This window comes from Gallinula chloropus, assembly GCF_964237585.1.
Source record: "Gallinula chloropus genome assembly, chromosome: 3".
NCBI lineage: Eukaryota > Metazoa > Chordata > Aves > Gruiformes > Rallidae > Gallinula > Gallinula chloropus.
In genome coordinates, this window is record NC_140087.1 from 69,808,193 (window position 1) to 69,832,033 (window position 23,841).

Here is a 23,841-nt window from a genome sequence, read left to right on the forward strand (position 1 = left end):
TTCCTAAGAGCCATTCTGAAAAGCAAGATTTGTTCAAATGGGTTGTTTTTTGTTCTGAAGTAGTAAGAAAATACAGTTTACTTAAAAATTTTCTGCATCAACATCTTAACAAACAAATGGTTTTGCTACAAGCTCAAAATTGGTATTTCTGTCTGCAGCAGTTTCAGGATGGAAACTTGAAAGATGATGACATATCAGAGTATCTAAAAAATGTTCTGTTCTTCCAAATAAGCAAAGCTATTCAATAAGGAGGTATATGGATAAACACCATCCTGTGCCCCCAGACAGGGAATGTTAGATGTTGAAGAGCGTTATCTGCAATTAGCTCAAACTCTTTTCTTACTTTTTCCCAGGAGTCTGAGGCCAAAGCCAACTGTCATCTTCCAGATACCTCATTTCTTTTTGGTATATTGTCCTTTGCTGCTTTGTGGACTATTCAGAAAGAGAAACAAAAATTCCCCAAGTGGGTAGGAAATCAAATCCTGAGAATTTAGCCTGTTTTCTTCTCTCATCTGAGAGAGCACAGCCTAAACATGTGTGCATGTGTGGGTAGATCTTCTTCTGACTTATTTCAAGGTGGGAGCTTAACAAAGAATCTGTTGTGGGGCTGCTGTTACTTTGGGGCGTTTATTAGGAAGAAATTCTTGACTATGAGGGTGGTGACACACTGGAACAGGTTCCTGTCCTGGGTTCAGCTAGGACAGGGTTAATTTTCATCAGTTGTTGGGATGGGACACAGCCAGGAGAGGTGATCCAAGCTAACCAAGGGGGTATTCTGTACTATATGTAGTCATGTTCCATATAAAAAAGGGATAGTCAGGGCAGAGTGGTGCAGGTCCAGGATTTAAAGTTGAGGGGAAGATCCACCTTCATGAACATACTACCTGAGTTGTATGGGGGGGGGGGGGAGGTTCTGAGAAGCTGCATTGTGTGTCATCAGTTTTGCATGTTTTGTTATAAATACTGTGGTTGTTTCCCTCCCCTTTTCCTGTTCAGTACATTGCCCTTACTCCAACCCACAAGGTTTGCCTTTGACTCCCCATTCTTCTCCTCATCCTGCTGGGGGACAGGGAGCAGTGAGTGAGTGGCTGCCTGGTGCTCAGCTGCTGACTGGGACTAAACCACAACAGCTGCACCTGAGAAGCTGCCCCCCTTCCTGGCAGTGTTTAGGGCCAGGCTGGATGGGATTTGGGCAACATGGGCTAGTGGGAGAGTGTCCCTGCTCATGTCAGGGGAGTAGAACTGGATGGTGTTTTAAGGTCCTCTCCAACAGAAACCAGTCTGTGATTCAAGCTGGGGGTGTGTGCATCCTGAGCAATGCAGCAGATACACACCTTTACAGCACCACATTCACCATTATCAGAGAACTGATCTCAGTCCCAGCAGGGTTTGGTCCCATTGGGCAGGAGCAACGGCTGGCTGCAGCACATCTACTATTGCAGTAAGTACAAATCCCAGCTTATTTCATGCTGCAGAGCTAACTAACTCTCCGTATGAATCACTGGTGTTCTGCTGGAACTGGTACATATAGTACTGAATCTCCAACCCACAGCTACTCCTGCTGTAGGACTACAGCCCTCTGGTGGTACCTAATGACGTATTTTGTGAAAAGCTGTGTAAGGATATAGCTAAAACTCATCTTTGAGCCTTGACCTTTATGGTTTTGCCTGGAGGGGTAGGAATATCTTTGGGGGAGAAGTGTGTAAAGAAGGGTGCAAATCAGCATCCAGCTGGACAGAAATCACTCACCAGAGAATAATTTCTAAAGCAAATATAAAGGCTGCATGCAGGGATACTTCAGAAGTGGAAGAGTATGGATCTCTCAGGACTTTTTAATGTTTATGACCTTGTTAATGTCTATAAATATGTAAAGGGTGAGAGTCAGGAGGATGGACCCAGGCTCTTCTCAGTGATGGACAGTGATAGGGCAAGGGGCAATAGGTACAAGCTGTAGCATAGGAAGTTCCATGTGAATATAAGGAGGAACTTTTTCACTGTGACGGTGATTGAGCACTGGCACAGACTGTCTAGAGAGGTTGTGAAGTCTCCTTCTCTGCAGACATTCAAACCTCACCTGGATGCATTCCTGTGCAATTTAGTCTAGGTTATCCTGCTCTGGTGGGGGAGTTGGACTAGATGATCTTTTGAGGTCCCTTCCAACTCCTAATGTTCCATGACTGGGAGAGACCTCAGAAGTCACTGCTAGGGCCCCTGGGGCACTAAGAGGCCACTAAGGAACAAACCCCCTATAGCATCCTCTCAGTCATTGGTATATTATCCCTCAGTCCTGGACAATGTTTACTCACACTTTAAAGGTTTTCAGTGACTGTGATTTTGCAGTCCATCCTGTTTCTTTTCTTGTTCTTCATTAGACTGCTTTCTTTATAACTCATTCATGTCTTACATTGCACAGTTTAAGCTCACTATTTCTTGTCCTATTCATTTTGGACATAGAAAAAAATGCACCATTTTTTCAGTGTGTCAGACTTACATATATGAACATATGTCCTTGAGTCTTCCTTAAAGCTAATCAGCACAAATGAATTTCATTTTCCTCATCAGTCATGTTCACAAAAAGTTCTGCTTTGAACGCCTTCACAGTGGCTTTTTTTAGCCATGTGACATGATCTATTTGGACATGGCTTTTCAACATCAGTTCTCAAAATTAAGAATCATCTCAATTTCCATCTAATGAAATGAAATACTCATGATGTATTTCTTTAGCATGTTAGCTCTGAAATTTTGTTCTGGACTACAGGAACAGGAAATTCTGGGCTATAGCATTGAGTTCTGAACAAGCAGAATAACTTGAAAAGACAGCAACAGTGAGCTGAGTGCCTCAGCTGGACTGTGCTGGTAGAGCCCCACCATTGTCTGTCATCCGTTCATGGCAGCTGAATAGACAGACCAACAAGCTGTTGTATTTACTGGGTTTGGAGGATTAATTTGAAAAGCCTGAGCAGCCTGCCTTTGAGGATCTGTCTCAACCACCAATGTCAGAAGAGTTTTTCCTCATGAGCAAAGGAGCAGAGCTGGAAGTCCCCTGGGTAAGGAGGACATGGGCCATGAGGTTGCCCTGCAACCATGGCCAGAACAAGCTCAGCTACCACCCTGGCAGACCACCATGAAGGCTGGGTCCTAGCAGAAAGGTAAAGTTTCATTTGCTTTGATTTATCACAAGAAACTTATGTTGGCTTAGCTGATAACAAAGTAGTACAAACAGGTTGGTGGCACTGCCAACATATACTTGTATTGTACATAAGGGATAGAGCCAAGATAGGTTGCAGAGGAGTTTATGGCAGTATAAGTAATTAGAGAAGAAACAAACCACCCACTCTACCAGGGATTTATTGAGCTGTTCAGCAGTAGGTAAACACCCATTCTGGGATGATAGTGATGTATCATGTAGTGCATTTAAGCTACAGAGAGCCAGCCTTCAGATTTTGTTCGTGGAAGAAGGAGTCACTCATATTCTGGGGACAAAGAGGGAAAGATACAAATTGTTTATGTTCCTTCTTATTTATACTGCAGGCGTTAGATTGAAAAGATTGTGTATTTTCGTGTTTGTGTATACACTCTTAAATCTTAAAAGCTTCCAAGCAGCAGTTTTTCAGACACTTAATTAATGTGTGTATAGACAAACCTTTCAGTCTTTGAGCCATCTCTAAATAGAAAATAGTGTGCAGGATGCCTTTGTAAGAAATTCACCTTGGTGGTCCATTAGATGATTCAAGTAATTCAGCTTATAACTGGATTGATTTTTCTCTGCTGTTCTTGATGCTTTCTGTTTGAAAAAAGGAGGAACAGTTGCAGTCTAGGCCAAACTATTTCTTTTTTCTTTCAGGCTGTCTCATTTTGCTTTACTGCATTTTACCCCAGTTAAGCAGTCTCTATAGCAAGTCAGTAGAGGCGACATCCCGAGGTGAGATCCTACGGAGTCAGGACTCCCACCTTAGAGAAATACATGTAATAGCAAAACATGCCATAGCATATAGAAGTATATGCTATGGCAAACCCAGATTTTCCTAGTAGAAAGCGTGGGATAAATATTGACAGTTGGGCCTGCGAGGGTTTCCCTGCAGACAGGCTGCTGTTTAGGGATGTGAGGCATTGCTGAGAGGTTTCTACAGAAATTCTCAGTTTATTACTTAAGGGATTAAGGTGCATGGTCAGCATGGAGTTCAGGGCTCCTTCCAGCCCCAGAAAAAGGGATGGGTTAGCACTTCTGTGGGCTATTATTGTACTGAAAGACTATCTAAAGCCTAAAAAGCTCTTGCCATGAAAATACAGTGCCCACAATCCATCAGAGTCTGCTCTCTGATCTTTTCTGGAAGACTTAACTTCGTAAAAAGCTCAGCTACATTGTTTGCCCAGTAAGGCTTGTGCAGCCAAAGAGCTGCAAATGCTGATGTGTTTGTGCAACATGGAAAGCATTGGTTTCATTCCACTGCTATATAACGATCTAAAAAGTCTACCCTTTGTTGGCCATTTATGAAGTTCAGAGGCTGCATGTTGAGCTGCACAAGGTGTGTGCAAAGTGTTCTTTGATTTTTCTGAAAGATCATTTGATCTTTCCCCATTGCACTCCCAAATAATCTGAAGCAGAAAACTTCTAATGAGCTGTTTTCCCCATTTGATTCAGATTTGATCATGCAGAACCCGAACTCTAGAGTTGCTGGAGCACCCACCTTCTCTCTTTGCCTCTGCACTTGCCAACAATGAGACCATTCTTCATTAAGGTTCCAATACTTGTAATTTAAATATCCATATAAGGTGTGTTTGTTAAAAAATGAGAGTGTGACTTTTACAGAGATCTCAACATTGGGGGGTGCTGGAAGAACAGACCCAAACCTCAGGATTTTGCAAAAGGAAAGACTGGGTGGTTGGGGGGAAGTGCTAGAGGAAATAAATCCATTACTTCCAGAGAAACTAAAGCCTCTCAGGGAATGGCAGCACAGGAGAGTCCATTATCGTGGTATTGAAGAGAAGGAAGGGTGGTGGCTCTCCATGGGATAATACGGTATGTCCACCAAGTCATGAGACGACATGGCACTTAGCTATACTCAATTAAACTGGCCTCCCAAGAGAGCCATGTGAAGCATGGGGTTTTTAGCACCATTGCTGCTTTGCTGCCTCTCGTGCCGGTAGAAGTAACCTGCAGAAAAGGCTGATGCGAAGAAGCATGAAGTGAGAACCAAATGGCCAAATCTTGTACTTGGAGCAGGAGCTATACTGATGACTTGTATACACTATCCCGTCTTCCTACATGACTGCAAAACTGTCAAATAACAGAAATCAAGTTGTGACAGCCACTCACACTGAAATCCTGGCTCAGCAGAAGGCCTCTGCGTGCAGCCCTGGGGACAGCACCATGGGACAAAGCTCTACTCCCCAGCACAGCCACGAAAGGCTTTGAGCTCAGCCTGTGAAACTGCAAAGCGCTCGTTTTGTTGTCTGTGGATAATGCTTTAATCCGCCAGGCGAAAGCTGGATGTTGCTCTCTTGTATTCTGGCTGTACACAAATGCAACACTCAAAAAGAAAAGCCCCTCGCCCCCCCGTACCCGCTGCTCCTCCGAACTGCTGACGCCTGGATGGGCAGCTCTGAGGCGGGGCCATTGGGATTTATTTAATTCACTGCTGTAGATGATGCCTTCAGTGCCACAAACTGCCCTGGAGTCATGTCCTAATCATCTGGGGGGTGATTATGTTCAGTTCTCCCCCAAACCCCCCAGACATAATTCTGACCCAAACTGGAGAGAGAGGCAGGCACGCAAGAGGGGACCCCAGCACCGTACCGCCCCACCGGAGCCATGTACAGGAGCAGCTTCCTCCGCGAGGTGCGCAAGGAGAAGTATGAGCGGTCAGATGCCTATGATGAGCTGCGAGGCTCCCCTGAATTCGACAGTTTGGCCCAAGCCCGGGGCCTGGAGAACCTGCAGGAGCTCAACGAGCGCTTCGCCAGCTACATCAACCGGGCACGTGTGCTGGAGCAGCGCAACACCATCCTGCGCAAGCAGCTGGAGACCTTCCAGCGCATGGACGAGCTGGTGGGCTTGGACGAAGCCTTTGCCGGGCAGATCGAGTTCAACCGCCAGCGAATGCGGGAGCTGGCGTCTGACCGCGCCAAGCTGGAGCGGGAGGAGAAGGACGCCCAGCGCATGCTCGATGAGTACCGCAACAAGTAAGGCTGGTGAACGGAGGAAGATGGGTGGTATTCTTTGCATAGCTAATCTTTGGAGTAAGGTTGGGTTTAGTGCCACCGGCTGCTTCTCATACACAGATGATGCCTCTCCATGTGTTACATACGATCCTGTTAGATGAGTCTGGTAAGGTCATGGTGAAAAGCAAGGTGCAGGACTTGGGGAGCTCCAGCTCTGCATTTCATGGCCTCATGAAGTGAGGACAATTACCCTCTCACTTCTATGGCAGTAGGTCCTCTCCCTGGCACACGTCAGTTGCTGTTGCTCATTAGGATCAGGAGGATTGTCCTCTGAGCTGCAAAGGGGAAATAACCCAAGTAAAAAACAAACAGCAAATCTTGTGTCTGAACAGCAGAGCTAAATGATCCCAAACATTTCCAAAACGTGTAGGACATCTCTGAGAAACTCTTACTTAGAGGCATTGTGAGACACCTGGGCCAGTTGATTTACATCAAGAAGTAGATGTGGAGTTTATATTTTCTCTTGGAAGCTGCTGAATACGTCCTCAGGGCAGTCATGAAATGTTCCTTCAGAGTCTGAAAAAAATAGGTTGTTTTTTGAGTTGCAGTGTTAAAGCAAGGCCAGTGCTCTGATACAGTGTACTCTGCCTTCTCACCTTGTTTCTAGCTCAAAGCTATCCTGGTGGCAGTGATTTCACTGCTTAGAATTATAAATAAAGCTCTCTCAACAAAATATGGGGGAGATAACCAGTGCCTTGTTAGGGCTTTGCCAGACTACTGGAACTAGAAGCATTCCTCTACTGAAGATCTCTTCTCCTACTGGGGTCTGTGCTCTGTCAGGGTGGGCAGTGCTTCATTTTGAAACACAAAGCATCTACTTTTGGCACACTAGTGTTAAAACCTCATAGTGGAGTGTTGTGTACCAATTAATTGACAAATGCCCATGTTCTTCACTAATGCAAAGAATTTTAGCTCTTACTAAAATTATTACATTATTTTACTCACTCTCACAATTTGGGAAATAGATTTATACCTATAAGCAAATCTTTTAAATCTGCATTTGTATAAGTAGATATTTTAAAGCTACATTTAAACACAGTAGGGTCTGGGACTACTGGCTTTGTACCATTAAATGTGCACGAAGCATTGAAAAATAGATGTTACGTTAAAATTTATTTTAAAATCCTCTATAGCCACATTCATAGCTTTTCACATTAACATGAATAATTCAGACTCTATACCAGTGGAGAATTCTTCCTCTTGAAGTTGCAAAAAAAGCATTGCTAAGAATTGTTTGAATGCATCTCATAAAACAACTAATTATGCTAATTTTTTTGAGCATCATTATTATAGCAGCATTGCGTTTGACTCTGGGAAAGGACTATATTTCTCTCCCCATGATATTAGGAAATATGCTGAAACCCAGATTTTTAGTGCCCTTGACTGAACAGGATTAATTAAGTTCGGAAATTAAAAGTCGTGCTAATCGATCCTTTCATTTAAAATTGATTCACTGCTAATCTTGTGGGTTTGCATGCAATCTAATTCCTTGGAAGTTGCTAGACACGGAAATTGGCAGTGTTCTCCAGGCTACTCTGCATGGTGCTGCTCAGGCTGACGCCCTTTGGGACCACAGTGGAGACCCAACCCCCATGAGAGGCAATGAACACAAGTAGAAAAACATGAGAGTGGTAGGGACTCTGTAGTTGGTGACCATTGGCAAACCCATCTTCAAGCCCTGTCTGCAGGGGTTGTGTCTGTACTGCTGCTGCTTCTCTGTTTGTAAGTCAGCCCTCACAGGACTCATCCTAGCTTTCAGGTTATAAAATGCAAGCAGTATGGGCCTGTCCATCATCCTTGTAGGATAACCATTTTGCAGTTTGTGCTCTCTTTGGAACTCAAATTACCATTGTCTCTATTGAGGTGAGGGTAGCAAAGTGCCACAGGGAAAATGAGAAGGAGAAAATTAATAGAAAAGTTCAGCCTCAGCTTGTGCTAAGTCAGGGGGCTTCATATACTGCTGGAACAGTTCCATACAGTTCAAAGGAGAGGCAGCATTTCTCTTCATATCAGAAGCACAGGCTTGACACCAAATGGAGCATCTGACCATTGAGCATCACAAGGATGTATTGTGACTTTTCTCTTTGGAGGGAAGCAGCAGAGGCAAAGGCTGAATAAAAATGGTCTTGCACTGACCCCATCTTTCAAGAGCAAGCACAGCCTGTCCGTCAGCTGGGGAAGGGAAAAGGGATTTGCAGTGCCATGCTGTTGGAGCTGTGCTTCCCAGATGGAGAAACAAGCCTCGCTGTGGGCTTCCCTCCTGCACCCCCAATGCTCTTGCCAGACGAGCTGAAGGGGGGCTTAGCAAATGCCTGTAGATCTGTTAATACCCCAGCAGAGAGCTGCTAGATTGAGAGGTGTGAGGTAAAGGGAATCCTTAAAGTTCTGATCTGCTGGCTTCAAGCCTGGCAGCACCCTCCTCTCCATTTATTTTTCCCCATGCTAAAAGCAATCAATATTCTCCCCAGCCCCCTTTTTCCTCCCCTAAACAGTCCAAGAAGGTTTGTTGCAGCCCTAAATCTACTTGAGTAGGTGAGAAGGGTTTTTTTTTTTCAAAGACTGAATCAATAAACCTCATGGTTCTTAAAGCTCAGGAAGGGCTGACCGGCAACCCTCTTAGAAAAGCTTGACCTCTTTTCAATGTGCCCAGGTAATTACATGCACATTGAAATCAGGTTTGAAGCATTACGGGGCTGCAGTTTGTCAGCCTTTGCACTTACATAGATTTCAGCAGGCACAGAGGCATTCATGATGTTTATGAAGCACTTCTAAGGGGTCTTTAGCCCTTTTGCACTGCTCTTCTGGAGTAGATGGAAAATCGCTTAAAAGCAATCCCCCTTCAAAGGATAATCACACAATGCTAACTCTCTCAAGGCTGCCAGCTGGATCTATGGCTGTGCGACACAGCAGGTCTTTGGGTTATTTGAGAGTGAAGGAAAATGTAACTGAATATTTCAGTGATTGAAAAAAATTTTCAAGTGAGCAGCCAACAGCTAGGCAGGTCTGTGCAGGTCCCAATGACATTAGGGCTGAGGTTTAGACCCTGACTCTGTTGGATGGCTGTATATTGCTAGGAGTGTAAATCCAGCCTTTTACTGTAGCTGTGTATTTGATTTTGTCAGAAAGTATTTGAAGTCAATGAAGCGTGTATTGTCAACTGCACTCAAAAATTTCATAAGGTAGAAAACTGGGTGGAGGTGAGCTACTTAATAAACAACAGAAACAGAGGCAGTTTCCTTTTGGAGGCTGAATATTCTTTGTTGTATCCTTGGAAATGAACCCAGTGTCAGCACAATTTGGCAAGAAAAGATGGTTTAGTTTCGTCAGAAAACAGCACTTCACCTGAGCAGGCCTAGCAGTTTGTAGGAGTGATAATGAAATAAAACCTCATCTTTTTTACTTGTTTCTTTGGTGCTCATGGTAAGAATTGAAAGCATACCACGGACCAACCCTGATATTATTATGGGATTTCAAGAGAAGGGAAAGTTGAGAAACCAGAGCACCAAGTTGAGTCCATTTCTTTGTTCTTCCAAGTTATTCTTTTGTGGTCCTGGTTAGTTCCTGATGAGTGACCCCATCCCTTCAGCTTTCCAAGACATGTTGAAAGAGATGAGAACAACATTGACTGTTTATCCTTCAGGAGATAGAAAGAACCAAGGTTGACATGACAATTATAACTTGATCCTTGAAGTGTTCAGTCCAGGAACTTACAAATTCCCTGTTGACTGGAACAATTCCCTTAGATGCTACCAGCATATCTAGGCTGAGCTGATGACTTTGAAAGACAGAGAAGAGCTTATGTTCAGCTCTGAATTTCAGCCAGGGTTCACGCTTGCGTCGATGTCTATTGCTTGAACTGCAAATGAGGGGCATTCACCACATGAGTTGATTTGTCATTCATCATAGAGGTTTCTTGTAAAAAGTAATTAACTGACAGATTTCTATATCGCTGTACCCCTACTATTTTAAGGAAAGCAAAGGGATAACCAGGAATAGACTGTATTCATATACTTTAGTACTGGCAGCAGATGGAGTTTTATGAGCCACTCGTACAGTACTAATGACAAAGTCTTCATTGCCTTGTACTGTAAGATGCTTCTGGCTGGTTTGGGGGGATTTTTTTGTTGTTTTTTTTTTTAATGGGGTCTCATTAAATTGTATCTCCAGTGAAACATTTTATATACAGCTTATTTAGTGAAAGGAATAAACAGCAATAGTCAACAAACAGGAAGTTTTTTACTCTGTGGCTAAAAGGACTTTTTAGAAGATAACTGTATGTAACATACAAATGCAGAGCCCTAATTCTTTAAAAATATGTGCAGTTTCTTCAAATCAAAGTTAAACATGATATACATACATTGTTTACGCAGTACAAGAACATGTACTTTGTGTGCTTGTGGACATTTTGTAAGTGCATGAGAATGGCTAACTGCAGTCCTTACTAAGACATTTTGTCTGAGCTGAAATAAGAATTGCATTTAAGGAAGACACAAAGCTTGATACATACATCAAAGCACCCTGATACAGTGTTATTTACACACAATCAATTGCTAAATTGCAGCTTTTGTTTGTAATGCTAATGCATAAATAAATCTTTTGCCCCCTTTCAAGATTTATATTCTGGTTTAGTGTGAAATGTATGTTGTGCATGATAGTGCAGATGAAAATGCAGTTTGTAGAAGGATGAACCTTTGAAGTCCTTCTCTTTTGTTCTGTTTGCAGGTATAGAAATGAACGTGAATACCAGCAGAGGCTGAAGGAAACTCTTGAACGCCTTAATAAGGTAAGCTTGGAAAAATAGGAAAGGAAAGGTCTTTAGCTTTTTTTTCTTTTGGTTTCATTTAATACAGTAAGCTGTTTTAAAGACACAGTGGGAAAATAAAATGTCAGATCAAGACATTTCTTGTTATCATGCACTGATGAAAAGTTCTCTTTCCCCTCCAATTCCTTCCCCTCCAACCCCTTCCCAAAGCATCATTCAAATGGCTAAGCCTCAGCACTGTGTAGTTCCCTGCTCTGGGCAGTCCTCCTGACTTGGATGATGTAGCACGTGCATCAGCAGCCCACAGTTTCAGCTGTGCTCAGGGCTTCGTTAACTTTACAGTAAGACCAAGGTCTAGGAGGATCTCCTTTTAGAGCGTCAGCAAATGGCTTCTGCATTAATTTTGGGACATGGAGTTGAACTACATGTTGCTTCTTCCATATCCAATGTGAACTTTGCAGATTCACCCTTGCTGAAGATCTGGCACATGTTACCAGAGCCTGGCATACGACCAAAGAAAATATGTTTGCTGCTAAATACCTTCTTCCCCCCTTCCTGCACCCCATTGCCCACCCCACCCTGCCTTTTAATACAGCTACTGTAGTAAAGTATATTTCGTACTGATACCACGGCATGAGAAGATGCTGATTGCATCCAAGACTTGAAGTCAGGTGGGTCTCAATGCTTCTCATTCCCTTGCAGGATGTTAGCTCTTCCCAGGACAGGCCCTCAGCTTCCCACTAGGTTTCCAACACTAAACAGAAGCCACAACACTCTTTCTCCCTGCCTTGGATTTGTTCCTCTCGCAAGGAAACATGAGGAATGTTTATATTGAGCAACACTTTCCTGAACTATATTGAGCTATGCTTCCCTGAACTCATATTCTTTCCTCATATCATATCTTTCCCCAGTTGCATTTTCCACAGCTTATCCTTCATCTTCTGTATTGGGAAACAATTATGAGTGGACTGGATAGAGATTTTTTGGTTTTATTTCCCAGCTACAAATGGCTGGAGCTGTTCTGCTTGAGTACTTCATGTTTTATATCAAAAGGTGTGGTTTAGCTCTTGGACACCAAGCAAGCTCTTAAAAACTATTTGCAGAAACAAATACTTTGCCAGGGGTAGCTGGGGCTGATGAGTCCAGCTTCGTGCTTACTCTCAGCCAACCTGTAGCTAAAGTGAATTGATTTGACAACACCAGGCAGAGCTGACATGACCTTGAGCAACTGGGCTGTGGTTCTAGCCCTAGGTTGTGTCCATCCTGCCCCAGTTGCAGCAGCTTCTTGTATTAGGGCACCAAATGCTGGAAAGAACACGCTGGTTTTCTGTACAGTGCCCAAGATGTAGCCTAAACCCTGGATGTGTGGGTTTAAACTCAGACCTTTTCCAACAGATGGAGAATTGGTTTGGAAAATAAGAGAACAGTGGTTCTGGAGAGATCTAAGGGATTTCTCTTCTATGGTGAATGAAAATGCCGCCTCAGCACATGGATTTGGAATCAGCACCTAAAGTGGAATGGCTCTTTGGAAGTTGAGTGAACATCAAATACCGCAAAGTTCAGAACACAATGTGTAGGCACCACACTGTTGTGACACACAGCAGCATCAGTGAAGCTGGTCTATCTGAAAGCAGGGAATGAAAGCAAAATTGTCTTTCCCCTTTGAAAGAACATTTAGAAGGCCAAACGCTGCTTTTGCTTATTATATGCAGAAATTTTGGTTTATCAGTATTATCTAGGCACCAGGCGCTTTTTTTGGCTCCCCCCCAGACCTTCCAACATGGCCATTGTCCCGCTGATCTTCCTCTCAATAGGAAGGCAGAGGAGTGCAGAAAAGCTGCAGGCATTCCTCATGGCTGGCTCCAAATGTGCTGGTCTGGGTGTATCTGAATCAGCAGCTGTCTCACAAAGCAGAGAGACCACTGGAGAGGTTTCTGGCTGGGAGGCTCAGCAGCATAATGAGACAGCTAACATCTACACATTTTTGGGACAGCACATGCTGTGCATGTGGGGAAAGATGAATCCCCTGCTACCCATCATGTGCCACACCAATAGATTTCAGTCTTTTATTTGCAACTGGTGATCCACTTGCTGAGATATCTTTGCAGCTAATAATGGCACGTAGGTAATTTTAAAGGGACTTAGATGCAGAAATACAGACTTTTTTGAGACAAATTAGAAACCAGTGTAGGAACTTAAAAGTTTTGTATTGTTGCAAGAAAGATTCAGCTGACAGCTTTCAGGATACTTTCTCAAAAATGATATTTTACGATATTAGTTAATGACAAACTTAAACAATAAGGCATGTGTTAAGTGGAAGAATAAAGTTGTTCACTTAGATATATTTGTAAAATATATTGCCAAGTTCCATGGAAACTATTCTGCATTCAAGTGCTTGTATTAAATAACGTAACATAACCTAAATTAAACCTTTGAACAGAAATGGAGTTTTCTCTGGATTTATATACCAGTGCTGCTCATACCGGTGTACTCTGAGATCACGACTGCTAGTCATACTCCTTGTCCTTTGAATTAACTAGAATTTATGGACATTTGTCCTCACAAATTCTCATGTACTAGAAGCTTCAGCAGCAAGTTGACTCCTATCTGGGCTCATTAATCTGTCATTTTTATTTCCACAAATGACTCCAAATTGACAAACCGTTGTGGTATTTAAAAGCACACTAGAAAGAATAAAAATACTTTGGACCATTCTAGGATTATTTTTTTTTTATGAGAGATTCTTTACTGGGGTCATTAAAAAGATGTCAGGATACCTCAGGACTGGTCATAAACACTAGAGAAATCATTGCCTTGGTTTGTTGATGTCATCTGTTTAAGACTCATGCTCCATTGCAAGCTTTTAACGTCAAAGATGTGTATTGCATAGTGTCTACAACTTGGCTCCCTGCATTCATAAAGCACATGGAAAACAGTGCCAAACCATGTCAGAAATTATATTTGTGTGGAAAAGCCACACGTACAATGGGAGAACACAATGAGTAAACTGCCAGTTGTTTGTTGATTTCACAACACTTCTGTTTCTTCCAGGAGGCCTCAATGCTCTGTGCAGGTTGATCTCCATGTACAGTGACTCACATTATGGCTAAGTGGCTGCCATGGTTTTGGCAGCCCAGCCATATGCACTGACCATGCTGCATGTCTCTGCGTTGCAGGAAGCTGATGAAGCACTGTTGTGCAATCTGGAGCTGCAGATTGAGTCCCAGTTCCTACAAGATGACATTAATGCCACAAAGGACAGATACAAGAAGGTAACAGGCTGCATTTGCCATCTTATTCCTTCTAGAGACTTATGTGAAACTTTGCCTTTCTCCACGATCCGTTCCAGTGGCAATTTAAAGCAAATGTCAATTGTTATTTGGTGGGTAAATATAACACGATGTATTTTCAGTGGGCACAACAGCTGCAATCAAGCCTGATGGCTGCAGGCATCCAAATTGGCTCCCTCGGGGTCCAATGCCTACAGCTGTAGCATCGTCCTGAATTTGTAGACCTCTTGTCATCATTCAACCTGTCATGCTGGTCAAACGGCCTTGCATTCCAAGCTAAGAAGCTGTTGCTTTCATCAGAGGGGGATGCCCAGTGTTACAGTTAATGAGCAGACAAGCCTGTGGCTCTACGATTTAGCTACAGCTGACTTTAATGCACTCAGGCCCCTTCTCCTGCCTGGGACAGCAGTGGGGCTTGGGATTAGGCACTGTCCTGTCTTTGCTGCTTTTGAAAGAAGAGGCTCACTTCTTTAGACCACCTCTGAAGGTATTTGTGGTTCTCATTTTGAAAATCTCCTGTGAAATTGTGTGTCATGAGATCTTTAATTAAGACTATGAACTATATTGTCACGTAGCCAAAAGTCTGTAATGTACCCTCAGCATGATGAAACTGTTAGCATGCAAAATCCAGTCTAAAACCATGTTCCAAATTCAAGTCTGCATGTGACCTGGTCTTTTATATGCTGAAAGATGTAAATACCTAGAAAAAGCCCCAGAAGTGGGACACCTTGAAGGAAGCACCTTGCTATGGCATTTTCAGATGGAAATGTTTTGGTACTTCTCCACAGAACCTTATGGAAATCCAGACCTACGTCAGTGTTTTGCAGCAGATCATCCAGACCACCCCTCGTGTGTCCCCTATCACCACTGGCATATGTGAGGTAAGTATTGTTCTGTTGTTGGTGACTATGAGCTGCTCTAAGCAGAGACAATGTTTACTCCTAAAATATTCCAGGTCCTCTAACTCCCACTCTAAGGTTAGACAAAAACCGCAACAACTATGAGTACTGAATACTAAATATGAGAGAAAAAGCCTAACTTTGGAAAACTGAGTAGATCAAGTGCACTCAGCATATGTATTAGCTCCAAAAATGGCTGGTTCAAAGGTAGTTGAAGTAGTTGTGCTTCCTATCTAAGGAATATAAGTGTTTACAGAGTAAATCTTGTCCTGAAGGGGTAAGATGTGGTGGCCATTTGTAAGCAAATTAATTGCTATAGACCAGATGAAAACCTGGTGATTCCCACCAATGAGAGTGGCTATGCCAAGAAAGTTTGTTAGAAGAAGATATGTACAGCTACATCTGCAGGGTCTAATTTCAGCATATGTTGTACTTCTACAGTCCTGTCATCTTCCATCTCTTATTCTTAAAGTCATGACAAGGTTCAATGCCCATCATTTTATCTGTCTTTTGACATTTTGTGTTTGTCCTTACAGTTTATTTCCAGTAGTAGAATTACTTTTGGCTCTTTTTAAGAGAGTGAAATATACTTTCCTGTACAGCTGTTGTTTTCTTCCAACCAGGAAAAAGTGATAGCAGAGAGGAGGATCCCTGTTCTGCAGAGCCAGCTGGAGGAATACAAGAGCATCCTCTGCCAGCTGCAGACACAGAAATACAAGCTGCAGACAGAGGTACTGCCCCACTAGCCATGAGCACAACTATAATGCGGATAAACTTTGCTTTTTTTATAGTCACACGGTCTTTAATGGGCTCTTGTGAATGCAGTTGGTTTTTGGAGGGGGTGTTTTCATTCTAGTTTTTCAACTTTTAATTCATCTGTTTCATTCTGTTTCTCTCAGTGGCCTAAGTCACCAGGTTTAGAAGGCCAGGGAGGGCTGCAGGCATCATAGCCACAGTGAAGCTGTCTTTGCTTATCAGAGTTCCCACTTTGCAACTGGATTACTGACAGGCAGAGTCAGCAGGAGGTTGTAGATGGAAAAGTCACGCAGGGCTGGTCTTACTTTTACTGAGCTCAGGCTGGAAATCACCTCCATGAATAATGATGGGGGATCTTTGGGGCTCTGCCCAGTGCTTTCCCTCAGTGCCACTGCCAATTCTGACCTTGCTGTGAGGAGGACTGGACAGACTTTGTAATCAGAATTGAATGCCCTTTGATACAGGTATCAAGCCGCGCTTGGCATCCTGCATTCACTCACTGCTCAGCACCAAGTTCGAGGCCTCTCCTGTGCTTGGACACTACCAGCACCAAAACAACCTGCTTTTTCCCAATTCCTGATCTGCAGAAAGCGACTGGCCAAGACTTTCACACCTTGCACCCAGCCAAACCTGCTGTAAATAACCTTCCCCCTCTAGCCAGTGTCTCCAAGCAAGTATGCAGTGCAGGGATGAGGGTGGCAGGAGGTGGAGGTGCATCTAAAGGCCACAGTGAATAGAAAGCAGACCTGAATAATTGCCAGGTCTACTTCCACACAGTTGAACGTTTCTTAGAAGATAGAGATGGAGAATTATGACCTTCTGCCCCCAAAATACAGCTTGCTTTGTGCCTTGAATTGTCCATCTCTGGTGGGGGAAGTGATACACTGGTATAAAACACCTGGTGGGATTTTTGGAGTCCTCTGGACAGCCATAGCAGCAGCCTCTCACTTCCTGAGCATAACTTTTCTCACTGAGGCTCTTGGAGGCAGTGCTATACCCAGGTCTTTTCCTTGGTCTCTTTCTCACTGAGGCTCTAGTGGAAAAGGAACGTGCACTCTGGGAAGGGCAAGGATCAATATAGTGATAAGTGAGATAATGTATCAAGATCAAAAAAAGAGAGAAAATCAGCCTTTGGCTGGCAGATGGAGAGGCACTCTTTGGGGAATTAATAGTGCTGCTTTCAAAATCAAATCCTCTCCTATTTAGAAAGGCTTTATTAATTCATTCATTCACATGCCTTGAGATTAAAAGAGTGAAATAACTTTGAATGGAATTCAATGGTGTGGTCGTTTGTGACAGTGAAGGCTGGACCTGATGACTGACATGATCTCCTTTCCTGTTTCTGGCCCTGGTAACTGTTGCTGAGAGGTTATCAGCCCCATCGCAGGAGCACTAAATGCTAAAGGGTCTGTGGAACCTGTTGGTCCACTGGGACACTGCAGTATAATCAAACTATTGCTAAGGGACTTAGTTCCTAAGTTTAGGCTCTTAAAAGGTTTTTGAAAATCTTGCCTGTAACATACAGAAATAGATCAATTATTAAAGAATCCATTAGTCAGTTATTACCCCATTAGCTTTTTGTGAGTGCATCTCTTTGGAAGCTGTTTGAAAAGGGAAAGAAAAATCCCAAGTGGTAAAGGAAATAGAACAAATAGCCAAATATAGCAGAAGGTGGTGAGAGCAGAACTATGCTAAATATCCCACCTCTGTCTTCTGCCTTGTTTTGGCAAGGGACTCATCGCCACCTCCTGGCTGATGCACACTGCAGTGACTGGTGTAGGGCCTTACCGCACAGCAGTCATTTTTAGTACTGAGGTAAAGAAGGAATTACATTCAAAAGGGAAGCTTTTTATTTAAATAAACCCAAAACCCCTTCCTTAGCCTTCAGTGCTTGGACTGCAGACCAGAGAGAAGGAAGAACCTGTTTTGTCCAGAGACAGATCTCTTCTGGTTAAGCTGTAGGTCATGTTGCAAGCTGGGGGAAGGAGACACCTCACAGCTTTCCTAGTTCATGGTTATGGTGGAGCTGAAGCTTTGGAATAAGGAAGGGGAGGGGAAGGAGTTCCTGGTTTTGCATAACTGAACAAATGCAGTGAAATGGATGCTGTTTCAGCAGTGCAGCCTCACATGCTGTAATAAAACATGTCTTGCCTTTAACCACCTTTGAAGTACAGAGATGCTGAATGCTTCAGAGCTGCCTCTTTGACCCACCAATTTTGTTTGCCAGACAACCATGCTGGAGCAAGCAATTAAAAACACCCAGGAGAGTTACGATGATGAAATTCAGCTTTACAACGAGCAGATTGAAAACCTCAGGAAGGGGATAGAGGAAGCTGAGAGGACCTTGGAGAAGTACACAACTGACTGCCGCCAGCTGGTGATCTACCAGCAGTCCCTGGAGAATGAGCTGGAACGGTACAAAAGGATCATCGAGAACGAGGACAGTCGGTAAGGCTGGATTTCTGGACCAAAGGGGCCAGTGATCTATTTTATCTCCTTTGAAAAATGTATTTTTGAGGGCATTTGATCCACTGATGGTCATTTCACACCTTTCAGTGGTAGATGCACAGGAACAAGAATCTAAATAAATGCAAAATCTGGTCACACCTCTGCCAAGGACAAGGTCAGAGCTGTTTTGAGCCTCTCCTTTCCATACAGAGTCCTTCCCATGTACTGTCCTGCTGCCAGTGCACAGAGGCCAAGAGCATACGAATGCGCTCTCCTCTTCACTGCCAGGTGCTAGCGAAGCATGCTGGGGTGGCCTGGGTAGTTTGGTCTCTCAGGACTCAGACAGGGCGTATATCCTGTAAAGCAGAGCACTCCTTACAGCACGGAGAATAAAGAGTACGACACAAGAAACTTGCAGGGATTTGGGCTATGTTTAAACCTACAGAGGAGCACTGGCTCCCTCTAATGTCAATCATCATCCTCACACAAGAAAAGGAGCTGGACTTACACAGCAGTGCCCAGTGCTGCGACTCCAGACTGCCCAAACCGCTTCCCTGGGTGGCCCAGAAGATGCAGGGGAAGGACACTCAGTAATAGTCTTACATGTGGGGAACAGGTATTTCATCAGTTTTCAGTGTCTTGCTTTGGATGCTGTGTGCTGCTTAGAAGTATCCAGTCATGGTAATTCCCAGCCCCAGCAGCCAAATCCTGCGTCTCTTGTGTAGCTAGACAGCATGTATATCCTTCCTAAAGGATATAATATTCCCAAAATAGCTCATGTTCTGGTGGAGCAGACTGGATAAGCCACAGATACAGTAACTGGTTTGTGTATAGATCAGCTTCTCAGTGTTAACTTTTAACCCTTAATACCACTGGCTCCTCAAATATTTCCCAAGGAAGACTGCTCAGTTTTCTTCTTGCCCTTCTGAAGTCAGGCATGTGAAAGTAATGTTGCAATTGCTACCAAATTTCATCTTTACTGGCCAGCATGTGCAGCTCTTCCTGACCTCTGATAGGCTCAGATTAACTGTTTGCCCATCCAAAATCTTCACATCCTTTCAAAGTGCTGTGCTAAATTACACACCAGTTGCTATGGGGTTTAATTACTGATGTACTTTACCTAATGAAGCACCCTGCATCTCCTGCTGATGGAAGCCAGGCTAACTCCTGCAAAGGTGCTGTGGCTGTGTCGATTTTCCCCAGACGAGAAACAGGCTCCCATTTGGCTCCTCCCCACAGAGGAGTCCCTTTATACTCCATGTCCCTTTATACTCCATGCTTCATTTTGCACAATTTCACTTGCTCTTGATGGAAATGAGGGGAGAGATCTGACCGATGCGCATCTTCTCCGGCAGGTTAAACTCTGCTATAGCAGGAACGCCCGTCACGCTCTTCACGCAGATCTATAGACCTGTCCAGCCTCAAGCTTCGAGGGGAAGAGGTAAACCTGTGACATGTCTTCCTGTATTTGTCAAGAGCAGCATCATTGTATTTGAAGCCGTTTTTCCATTTGCCTTCTATATGAATGCCAGCCGTGACAGCCTGACCCCAGGCTTGCTAATTAAACACAATGATTTCAGCTTACCTCAGTTGGCTTTGGGACAAGCTGGCAAAGGCCAAAACCACAAGCAGAAGAGTTCCTGTGCTAATTTCTGCAGTTCATTACTTAGGCTGATCACTACAGCAAAGTCAAAAAGCATCCAAAATTGTGCTGGGGGTTTTGTGCTGACTTGTTGCCCCACACTTCAGTAACATGCAAAGAGCATCAGGGCATGCTGAGTGCTGCAGGCAGGCAGAGGATGCTTTTTGGGGGCTGGTTACATGCCATGGTTTCCTCTGAGTGATATTTCCTCCATGGTGTACGATCACTTGCTAGAACAATGATGCTCATAATCGTGGTGACAAGGAAGTGCCAGGACTAAACTAGCAAGGCTTTCCTGGCAAAGAGAGGAGGTGGTTTGTAGAAAGGTGCTGTCGGTTCGGACAGCTGGGCTGACTTACTGTAGTTTAACTCCAAGGCTCACTGGGGTTTTACTAACAACAAACTGCCCTAAGAATGGAGCTAAACAGTGAAATGAGGGGTTTGGGGGCCTAGCTGTGTGACCTGTAGCATTTTTATACAAAATGGGTCCATAATACCTAAGGCCAAATCCTCAGCAGCTGTAAATAACTACTGTCCTGCGAAGTGTTGTTTTAAACAGGCTGAGGATTTGGCTGATCTCTAACCACACCTGCAAGGGGAAAAGGGCATCTTATGTGCATCACTGTAACTGTGACACGGCACAAAACAGCTGCCTGCGAGAAAAGCATATTAATATCTGCCTGTCCCCTTGTTTCAGTAATTCCCAGTACCAAACTCTGCCTGCTCTGCCCCAGCTGCTCACGCCATGAAAACCAGTAGCCTGCCTGCACTCCTACTGCTATCTGTGGCTACTGACTGCAGGCAGGATTTCCCTCTGCGAGGGCATAGATCTCAACATCGGTCTTTGAATGATGCCAAAATGCTCCTCCTCAGCAATGCACCACTGGCTGGGCAGCTGCTTAGCTCTGTGCCTGCCAGGTGCTCCCTAACACACCTCCCTGCATCTGCCCATGCCCAAAATTGCCATGAGAGGAGGTGTCTGGCTCACTCTTAGCCCCCTCTGGACACACTGAGCCCCTCTTTGGCAGTGTTGGAAAAGCCACTGATGACACTCCCCTTTTCCATCAGGTGCTGGCCATGCTGATTTCAGCAGGAAGATTTTAAATAGGGCTTTTGGTTTGGTTTTCTGCAGGTGGTGTAAAAGCCAGGCAAGTTATTTCCACTTAATCCTACTGCCAGGCCATGCCTCTAAATTTGGGCACCTGGCTTCAGCCTCTGCTTTTGGAGTTGAAGTTTCTTGTCTAGTCAACAGGGCCAAACTCTGCCGCAGTGCCTGGGAGGAAGATGCCGAGCCCGAGTGCAGCAGCAGGCACTGAGCGCTCCTGCTGAGCTTTCCTACAGGCCCAATAGGTGAACTCTTAGTGCAGCTATCCCTGTACACGCACAGGTGTATGGCAGTGGCCACCTCAGACACAAAATGGCTACTTGGCTGAAGGGGCCCACACAAAAGAGGAAGCTATTTAATGTGCTGATGGAATCTGTGCACATGGTTGCTGCTGCACTCAGCTCTCCCCCTGCAGCTGTGAGGGTGCGCAGCAGCTCTAGCATTTGTAGTGACTGTGTTCAGCTCTGTTTGTTGTTTTGTTTTCATTTTTCCCTAGATATCACCCAGGCCATGCAAGACATTGCCAGTGTAAAGCCCAGACAAAAAGCTCTGACAAAGAAAATTGCCAGGAAAAAGGAGCTGATGTCTAAAGACATAACTGACGGTCTCTCGCCTGAAGGAATGTACGAAAGAAGTCTGGAAGGTTTTGACCAAGATCAGTTTGAGTTTAGGCACGAAGGCTCAGTCACATGTGAACCTGGGCAGGAAGGATTAGGACTTGATGAAAAAGAGGCAGGCCCAGAGGATGTACCTGATGGAGCCCAGATAAGCAAAGCGTTCGATAAGTTGTGTAACATTGTGAGGGACAAAATACGAATGTACAAGAAACCAGAGCCTAAACCTGATGCCTATCCCAATGGGCGTTACGTGCTGGTAACTGGGGAGGAAGGCTATGAAGAACCTTGCATCCTGGCCCCCTCCATCCCAGCTGGGGCAGGGATCACCGTTTCCACCAGCAACGGGAAGGTGATGAACGGTGGTGATGTGGAGCCCATACCAGAGCTGCCAGAACCTGCTGAACCATCAGAAAAAGAGAAAGGGGATATCTGGGAAAGGAGGGAAGAGTTTGAACTCCAAGATAAACAGAAAGAAGATGAGAGAGAAGTCATGCTTGAATGGGGCAAAAAGACAAGAGGAAAAATGGAGCAGATCACAAAGTATGTGGACATCTCTGAGCCAGAGACGGTTCCTTCCCCTGGCCTGGTAAGCCCAGCTGAGCCAGGAGTCCTTCGAGAGACAGAGTATGATCGAGAAGATAAGCAGGGCCTTTTGTTCAGGGAAGCAGGTTTGCCTGGCTCCATGAGCTATGAGAAGGTGGAGGTCGTGGAGTCCATTGAGAAATTTTCAGATGACAGAATTCAGACGTATGAAGAGACAGCAATGATTGTGGAGACAATGATAGAGAAGACAAGCAAGAAGAAACCAGGTGACAAAGGCTCTTAAATCACACACACACATACACATCCCCCTTTGATAGTCAACTTGTCTGGCATAGTTACTAAATGACTGTGTTTTTTCCTGACCGAATGATACAGTAGTGAGAGTTTCGCTGTTTGGTATGGAACAGATTGATTCCTTGATGGCCATTCTGTATGATGTAGGCTCACCTCTGGTGCAATGACCATTAGAGCACTCCAGGGCAACAAGTAGTAGGCACATCTTGTGCAACTGATTTTTCATGAGTAGGACAAGTTGAAAGTAATTACTATTACAGAGCTGTCTGGCTTTCCACAGTATCCGGGACAAATTTGCGTATTCCTCTACTGCTCCTATAGCTGTCGTATGATTTCCCACCTCAGACAGCTGCAAATGTTAACTTGTGACATCTGGTTCATTTAATAAAAGTTTTGGCTTCTACCAAAGATACCCACTGTGGGTTTGTGTTGCCGTTACCATTGACTAATAGCCCCTACTAGTAAATGCCACGTGACTGGGTGTGCAGGAGCTTTCCCAGGGGAAGGGCTGGATGCCTGTTAAATAACCTATTCCAAATCTCTCCCACTTACAGTCGTCCTTCAGTAGAGGTGAGCTTGGCAGACCCTTCTTTATGGGCATAAGGACAAGCTCTCTGTATTTGAAATAAGCACTTTCTGCATATCTGCTTAGAGTAAAACTTGAAATTCCACCAAAGTGGGAGATGAGATAAGCTTTGTAACAGATCCTCAAGGCCTTATTCACCAACACAACTAAGGTGTTCACGCATGCCAACGAGCTTTTGAGCATATTGTGGCCAACTCTAAAGACTGCATGTTTTGGTTTTTTCTTGTCAAGTATTTCCTCCGACTGTAGTGTTTTACACCATTTGATACTGCTGTGGGATCCTGTTGCAGCCCAGTCACCTGCAGTCCCATGGAGCTCCATGGAGTTGCTGGAACAAGAGGCGCCGTACCATGTCCCCATGCTTGGGGAAGCAAAAAGCAGCATTTGTGCAACAGCCTCTTGCAACTTCCAGAAACCTTTGCCTCAGAAAGGAGGGTTAAAAAAAAAAAGAAAGAAAGAAAGAAAGAAATCCTTCCTTTAGGTGCAAGCATTATTTAAAGTGCTGATGCCATCATTTAGGCCTCAGCTTGACTCGAGGCACACAGCTAATTTCACTGGCGTGAGGTACACACTGATGTTCTTTGGTTGGGCTCTACATACTCCTCCCTCCCCATCCCAGTTCTCAGAGTTTCTGATTTAGCTGTCAGGACTTACACCTTTTCCTTCTGGCTGATGCC

At 44.3% G+C, this 23,841-nt stretch overlaps 1 protein-coding gene across 1 annotated transcript; it reads left to right on the forward strand.

Moving 5' to 3' along the window:
* Positions 1–5,812: 5,812 nt before the first annotated feature.
* Positions 5,813–22,567, forward strand: BFSP1 (beaded filament structural protein 1; the record flags this gene model as incomplete). Its single annotated transcript, XM_084262306.1, has 8 exons — positions 5,813–6,183; positions 10,945–11,005; positions 14,161–14,256; positions 15,063–15,155; positions 15,797–15,904; positions 18,157–18,377; positions 19,733–19,818; positions 21,621–22,567. The coding sequence occupies 8 exons, from the start codon at positions 5,813–5,815 to the stop codon at positions 22,565–22,567; spliced, it is 1,983 nt and encodes a 660-aa protein (XP_084118432.1).
* Between the last annotated feature and the right edge of the window lie 1,274 nt (positions 22,568–23,841).